Source organism: Mercenaria mercenaria, chromosome 8 (genome assembly GCF_021730395.1).
Source record: "Mercenaria mercenaria strain notata chromosome 8, MADL_Memer_1, whole genome shotgun sequence".
NCBI classification, from domain to species: domain Eukaryota; kingdom Metazoa; phylum Mollusca; class Bivalvia; order Venerida; family Veneridae; genus Mercenaria; species Mercenaria mercenaria.
The window spans coordinates 6,627,562-6,636,100 of record NC_069368.1 but is presented as its reverse complement, the minus strand read 5'-3'; the positions used below and the strand labels follow the sequence as shown (position 1 = coordinate 6,636,100).

At 37.1% G+C, this 8,539-nt stretch overlaps 1 protein-coding gene across 1 annotated transcript; it reads left to right on the top strand.

Annotated features, from left to right (window-relative positions):
- Window positions 1-2,162: 2,162 nt before the first annotated feature.
- On the top strand, window positions 2,163-6,821 carry LOC123565531 (zinc finger protein 862-like). The gene is made up of 3 exons (XM_045359398.2): window positions 2,163-2,259; window positions 3,627-3,709; window positions 5,235-6,821. The coding sequence occupies exons 1-3, from the start codon at window positions 2,163-2,165 to the stop codon at window positions 6,819-6,821; spliced, it is 1,767 nt and encodes a 588-aa protein (XP_045215333.2).
- The last annotated feature ends 1,718 nt before the right edge of the window (window positions 6,822-8,539 follow it).

Below are 8,539 nucleotides of genomic sequence, written 5' to 3'. Positions count from 1 at the left end.
TACACAAACTTGCGCAGTGGATAATTGCACGAGTGTCTTTTCACATAGGCGTAGCAGCGGGGGAGGTGGGGTGTAGGGACAGCATATTGTTTGCCCCCCCCCCCCCCAAAAAAATAACAAAAAAACATGTTTTTCTCAGAAAAAAAAACGTTCTTGTTTTTTCGGTTGTACGAAAATTTTCAGGAAAAATCTGGGTGGTGGCTAGCCTACCTATTGCTTTCCCTGGACCTGTCTATATGATGGGGAATGCATATGGCGAGCCGTTTTCATCGGGCGCCCACGGTATGGGGCGCCCAAGGTATGAAGGCAATTGGACATCAACTCTGCAAAAAAGTAATTAATCTTGTCTCAGTTTGTCTATCTCCTAGCCTGGTTCCTGTACACCCAAGTTCGTTTCTCATACAGGGTACACTGTCGTGATATGAATAATTATTTTTTAAGCCAGCAGACGGCTCTGCATTGGACTTTTTCAACTTTATCAATATTATACTGGGTGCAAGTGGACCAGACAGATGAAGAATATTCCAATTGCGGTCTTATAAGAGTCTTATAGGCAAGTTGCTTGGTCTTGATTTTTGTGATGATGTATCCGCGAAGAAAACCAAGAGTTTTGTTAGAGTTTCATTTATGTGTTTGTTCCAAGAGAGATTATCAGGGATGTCAAGGCCTAGGTAGTTTGCATCCTGAACTGTTTCTTTTTTGTCCATGAAGTATAAATTGAACTTTTTTCCTTATCTCTAGAAGAGTTTAAGACATTTAAGTGCATTTACTTGGGTTGAGCTTCATTTCCCACTTTTCTTTCCATTTCTTAAAGCTTTATTAGGTCTTCTTGGGAATCTTGAGGGCTATGAATAGTAAGGTAAACAACAGAGTTATCTGCAAATAAACGAATATGGGATTTGAGGGCTTCGAGGAGGTCATTTATATATAATAAAGATATTAATGGGCTTAGTACAGACCCCTGTAGCACTCCAGATGTAACAGCTACTTCAGCTGATTTTTCACCTTCAAGAATAACTGACTGTGTGCGACCTATAAGAAAGGATTTACTCCATAATAAAGTAGTGTTGCTGATGCCATGTTCTTGCAGTTCATATAGTAATTTTGGATTTAGATTATTGAATATTCATCCTAAAATATAATTTCTAGATCAGTTTGACGGCCTTCCGTGAGGTTTTTTTCCAATGTCATCAACAAGCTATAGTAGCATGTTCCCATAGGAGCGACGTTCCCTGAAGCCATGCTGTAAATCATAAAGAATATTATATTTAGCAAAATGGGAAGAGATATCGACGCCCCAGAATAAGAATAAGAAGGTCGTAAATGTTAGTTACGCCCTTTTATGAATTATACATTTTTTGAAACTACATACCAAGGGGCATAATCCTATTAAAAAGTGTTACTAACAGCCATATAGTATTTACTAAATCAAGTGTATTAAAAACTGAAATAATAATGTTATCAATGTTAAGAAAGGGACTATTGAAGTAAAATAGCAATTAAAACATTTAAAAACGTATTTAAAAACTATGACAAGTGCCTATCTAAGATGTCACTTAAAGTGGGGATGGGGATAAATCACAGAAAACTGTAATAAAAAGATTGTTACATAAAAGTATTACAGTTAGTGTAACTGGTTGTATTTGTTGAACAGGAAGACGCATGGGGTCATGTTTGCAATATATTGGCCGATATCATAGTTTGCAACACAAAAATACAAAAGCAAACAAAATACATAAGCAGGTGCAATAAAAGCAAAAACAAGAAGAAAATTCATTGACTGCAAGTGAAAATAAAGGAATTTTACTATGTCATCATAAACAGCACAATTTTTTAAGTGTCACAATTTATAGAAACACAAGCACATAGCACAAATGCATAAAGAATCACAAGTAACTGAGTAGAAAGCAAAGCAAAACTAGGGCAGTCTATAGTTAATACAAACATAGAATGGTAGACACAAGCATCACAACATGGAAATAATTTACAATACTACTGAGCTTCATAGCAGCAGGCTTGAAAACACAAAAAAGTAACATAGGTAGGAAAAAGCAACATGCAAGAAGAAACAAAATGAACAGCGAATACAAATACATACATAGCTGAACTTTATGTAGGCCCCACCAGTGCTGTAGGAGCTCACTCAGTCTGGTTTACAAGCAATGCACTCTGCCATCACTCCAAGTAGGTATCAGGCTTCTGAATTGGTTGAAGCTGAAACAGGTCCTGAAGCATGGTTCGCTAAGTATTTGCCGGCAGGTATTTACCGGTGGCATTTATGTATACCGCTAAATACCAGCATGACAAATACCACTAAAATTAGCATAAGCGACAAATACCGGCATCTACTTAAAAAGCAATCAAATATAATGGAAACTAAGTTTATTTCACAGAAAATCATGAGAAAGTAGAACATATTTACAAATATTTAAACAATACTAGACATGGTGATTACTCAAAGTCATACAATTAATAATCACATTCAATAAGTCACCACTACTTTCCCTTTGTCTTAAAGATGCACCACATAATAACTGTATTCTTTTGTATTTCCATGATGGTAATTATACATGCTTTGCATGAAGAAAATGAGAAATAACAAGTATCTAGTTACAAATTATCAGTGACATATATAAGGCCAAGACAATGTGTTTAATGTCTAAATATATTAGTAAATTAATGTAGTAGTATGCACAGTACTTGATGCATTAAGGTGAGTTTAGATCGCACTTTGTTTCTACAGTGTAAGATGTTTACAAAACTATACTGAAAACAAAATGACTGAATAAGTTTGCAGATGAAATTGTGAAAACACATTAATTCAGAGAGGGCCTAAATTGTCCACCTGTCATCTTCTAGAATAGCTATATTATTCCAGTATTATCAGAATGATTTGCACGAAGTTCATGTGGGAGGAAAAAGTAGGTCACTAGGTTGTGGTGGGTCTTTAAGCATTCTGTAGTAAAACACAAGTTTTGCTGCATTGTCTACACCAAGTCTATTTCTCACTTTAGTTTGAATCATTCCAAAGTTTGAGAATACACATTCTATGCCACCTGAACTTGCTGGCATTGCAAGAAGTTTTCAGGCAAATTCACATAGTTCTAATTTCATTGTCTGACACGTTTCAACAGACATCCACCACACTGCTGACTTGGTATTGTTAATCGTAGCTTCATGCAGTAAAGCTCTAGGAAGTTCAACACTGTCTGTCATGAATTTTAACAACTCTGGCATTCATTCTGGGGTGATATTCAGCAACTAGTCCTGGGCTTTGATAACATGATCTGGACTCAGTTTTTTCTCTCAGTATTTAGGATGGAAGATGTTTGCCAGGAAATGGGCGATTGTCAATACTTGTGAAAATCTCTTTGCAACAGAGTTTTTATGTGGCTCCAGGTCAGCCGACTGAGTAAGGTTCAGCCGCTGTTCGCAGGCATCAGCTATAGAAGTTAATTCTCCCTGTGAGCTGTCCAGTGTTTGTGATATTTATGATATTGGGCTCAACTATTGCACAAGGTATTTTGCCTCATTTAATAAGTCCATGTTATGAATGAGTTCGGATACGTTCATCATGACATCTGTGCAATACTAGTAGATAAATGCATAAAAGGTCTGTTCTTCAGAAATGTTTCCACGCACTGCAAATGTCTATTCCAACGAGAGTCTCCTGGCAGTTGTAGTTAAACAGATCCGTCAATTTGCACAAGTAGGGCACCAGGAAGATGGTGATGTCTTAAATATATGTTTATTTCAACAATTTGAATGATAACTTGGGAAGAAGTCACATCCTGGCCTAATAAATCAAGCCAATGAGCTAAACAACCATTGGTGAAAATATCTGGTCTTGATTCTCTGATATTGTTCCTCATGATATCCATTTTTTCATTATCAGTCACTACAGCAATTACTTTGCAGTTACATTCTGTTTCGGCTTGTTCAATAGTTTTCATTGCAGTGCTTGTGTCAAGTCTTTTGTTGGTGTCCATACATGTATTGATGATCAAAGTGTCACTTACTACACAACAACCAAACGATTAAATACACCTGTTGGTATCACCTACTTACACCATAACCTAAAAATACAATGATATCTAATATTGATGAGTGGGTAAGGGAATAGTATTTAGGCCCTCTGTATATGTCAGTAAATGCCGGTAAATACAAGTAAATGCCGGTAAATACAAACAAATGCCACCGTCGTGTCAAATACTGCCGGCATTTTGTCAGCCCTGCCCTGGAGTGTTCTGGAAGCTAATTCCACAGTACTGGCGCAGCATACGTGAATTAGTTCTAACCATAAGAAGTTGTACTAACAGCTGGCACCTGTAATAAATTTGAATACCTAAAATTAATACCTGTAGATTTTTAACAACAAGATCAGACAAGACGGGTGGTGCAGTATTATGAACTATCCAAAAAGTTTATAAGGCCATGGTTCGCATTCTGCGTACATATAATGTAAGTAAGTTTGCTTTTTCAAGTAAAACTGCAGATGAGGAAGAATAATCATTGTACACAAATCTTAGAGCTCGCTCTTGAAGCTTTTCCATTTTCTTGGTATTAGTTTCGGAGCAAAAATACCAAGCTAGTGAATAAAAGTAAAAATTTGACAATACAAAAGTGTAGAATATGGTAAGCCTATTTAGTTTACTTAGATTACATCCAATTATTTTTAAAACCGTTACTTGCTGTGCAGCCTTTTTACATATATTACTATATGAAAGTCAAACTCCAGCTTGCAGTCAATAATTGACAACTTCATCACAAGAAATGTGCGTGTTTCCTAAATTAATGAACAGGAGAATTGCTGATAATTTTCTTGCAAACATCAATGGCCTGAAATTCGTCAGGGTTGACTTGCATGCAATTAAAATGAAACCAGTCAATGAGAATTTTGCTTTCATCTTGAGGAGAACTTTTACTAGTTCATCAAACTCAGATGAGTGGACAGACAGCGCGTTATAGTCTGCATAGTTGTAAAAATGTGCCTCTCTAAATAAAACAGAATATATCATTTATAAATACATTATAAACAACAGGTGTCCTAAGATAGAGCCTTGAGGAACACCCTTATGTAAATCTGCCCAAGTACTTACAGTTAGACCTATTTTAATTTGTTGCTTTCAGTTTGATAAATACGATTTTAACAGTTTCTAAATTCCAGTTTGTTTAGTTCTGCCCATTGTTTTCTCGTTTAGCCTTTTATAATTATTATTATTACTTATTTTCAGGGTGTATCACAATTGAGTGACTTGAAAGTTGATAGTCATACCACCTACGAGCACAACACCAGCATTGGCGAGTTCCAAGACTGTCTAGCTGATGTACTGAGGGAAGATTTACTTGTTAAGGTGAAACAATCGGGGATATTCAGTTTGATGTTTGATGAAAGCATGGATGTTTCTGTGCATCAAAATTTGATAAGCTATATTAGAGTGTTAGAAACCAATGATTTTGGGACAGTAGAGCCACATACCTACTTTTTAGGCATTAACCAATTAAATAGGGCAAATTCTGAGAGTATTTTTGGTAAGGTTTTGGAAATGTTGGGCAAAAAGGGGATTGACATTTCAAATTTGTGTGGAGTCAGTACTGATGGGGCAGCTGTTATGGTTGGGAATAAATCTGGGGTTGTCACAAGGTTAAAAAATCATGTTCCTGGGGTTCTAGCCACCCACTGCATTGCCCATCGCTTGGCTCTTAGTTGCAGTACTGGTGCAGACACCATTCCCTATTTGGTCAAGTTCCAGGAGATTTTGAATTCTATTTACAAATACTTCAAATACTCCCCCAAAAACATGTCAAGTCTTTCTGCTATTCAGTCTATCCTTCAAGGTCAAGCCAAAAGGTTTCAGGAAGTGTTTCATACCCGTTGGTTAAGTTTTGAAGGGTCTGTAGATGCCCTGGTCACAAATTACCCAAGTCTCATTTCTGTGTTCCTTGAAGAGAACTCTGGGAAGGCCTTGAGTCTCTACAAGCCTATCACTACATACAAGTTCTTGTATGTTGCCCACTTCCTTTGTGATGTCCTCAAGCCTCTGGCCATCCTCTCCAAAATGTACCAGAAAAAGGACTTGCAGTATTCTGAGGTTTCACCCTTACTTACCTCTCCCATTAGCATGCTTGAGGATCTTCGTGACTCTAAGTCTGGGGAAAGGTTACAAGGTTTTCTTAAGGTCGCCCCTGCAGAGCCAACCCTTGACTCTGATGGTCTCTTTACCTTTGAGTTTGAAGGTCATACAATTAGGGACAGTGAAAAACAAAGAACAGAATCTGTCAATGTGTGTGATCAGTTTGTTGACAGAATGGTCAAAAGCTTAAATGATAGGTTTTCTGATAATGCTGATGGGGCTATTCTCACATCAATGAGCAACATGTTCAATCCCTTGCTCAAGGCCACAGGTCTTTCCAATGATTTAGAAACAATCAGTGACTACTTAGGCTCTGTAGGTATTGAGGGTTCCAAGTCTGAATTATCAGCTTTTGTTCAATTCGCAAGGGCTACCCATGACAGTGGGAACAGATCTGTGACTGACACACACTCTTGTGCAAATTTAGCAATCAAAAACAAATCAGTGTTCCCTGCTTCAGCTGAAGTAGCGGAGAGGTTTTTGGCACTACCTGTATCCACAGCAGACTGTGAAAGAGGATTTAGTAAGCAAAACTTAATTAAAACTTCCCTGAGAAGTAAGATTTGTGAAGACAATCTGGAAAATCTAATGATTTTAAGTGTAGATGGACCAGAAATCAGTAAATTTGACTACAAAAGAGCATTCAACTTGTGGGGATCTAAGAAACAAAGAAGGATTTTAAAGTGACATTGTGTAAGAATCAAAGACAAATACATACGTTTTAAACAGTGTTTACAAAACAGTAAAGATTAAAGACTATGAAAATGAATAAGTTGATGGAATCATCTTTATATTATGATCATGAATCAATACATGAATACATGTCTCATTAAAAGATATAACTTAATAAATGTTTGTTTTTGCTTCATATATTTTTAACATGTTAAGTTTGTATGCCTTTTTCAGCATAGTATTAATTTGAAATATAATTTCATGACAGATGTTTCTCTCTGATTCTGTCATGGAATTATATTTTAAAGTTAATAATATTCTCTTAAAGGTATAAACACTTGCATCCTTGTATACATACACACAGTGTATTAACTGCATAGTCCATGGCATGGAAGATAACAGTTGCTGTTAAAAAGCTTGTCGCGCCGCGTACGATTTTAGGCGCTTGGCAAAAAAGCAGTGGCTCAGAGAAATTTAAGGCCAGTGTGACCCCTGGTTTAGGGCAAACCCATTATTTTATTTGGGGACCATACGCCGCTTTTCATGGAATTACACGCTTGTGTATCATTGAAGGTTCCATGTGCACCGCCGTATGAACACATCAGCGGGTGTCTCTAAATTGTTTTTTTTTTTTGTTCATTTAGCATGTGTGAATGTTGAGTTCTGCTCAATCCGGGGCTAGAGGGCGTTGACGGTAGCATGCATTTCCACTGCCGTCCATGAACAGGCTCAATCAAACCGAGCCTGCAACATTTTCGTTTTTGTCGTGTTGAGCTGTGGAGTTTCCATTTTTTCTATTTTATCAGTTACCCAATAACATGACAACTTATGTAGCAAAATATCATGGGGAAATTCAAACGCTTTAGGTAAGTCTATAAGAATGGCTGCTAAATATTCATTTTAGTCCAAAACAAATTTCCAGTCTTCAAGCAATGGACAGCATCGCCCGGCTATTCAACAGCCTTGTCAATTGAATGAGCATAAGTCAAACAATGGGCATAATTTTGTAAAAATGCAAAACAAGAGCCTGTACAATGTAAGTCAGATCATCAGAGTGAACAAGTGTGTGAAGTTTCAATTCATTCCAATTAGTTGTTAATGAGAGATTCTTTTTCTTTCTTTTTTTGAAAAGAGGGACATAAATTTGCAAAAAAGCTGAGTTATGGAACCTATGCACTGATCACCATTAATTGCTGATACAGATTTCATAAAATATTATTCAATATAGTATAACTTACCCTCGACATCGTTGTTTGTCCTAACACTCTGTCCAAACCTAGGTAGTGGACTGTATCCAAGTAGCTTCGATGTAGTCTAGTAGCGGCGTTACATGATCAGCAGAGTTCAAGTCAACCATCATATTGAATGTCGGCACATTGTGCTCAGGTGGAAGAAACGGTAAGCACATCAACTTCCGTATGTAACAGTACGTTTCAGCGTGTTCTGTATATTCTGTAGCGAGTCCCAGATCCTGTAAAGTACATGATTAAATTACGTCTAAATCATTTTTATTCACAAGTTCCCTATATGTAAAGAACAGTTACCTTTTAACAATGACTAGAACAGGAATGATTTTATCCGTTTTTCCCGTTTAATGTTTTGACATAAATCAATCAAATTCCTTTAAGGACAGAAATGGACACTATTGTAACGTACGCTGACATGGCGCCAAATTGGCTGAGCCCAGTGGAAGAAGCAGCCCCGGATGGGGAAGATGGACTTGCGCAGAGCTT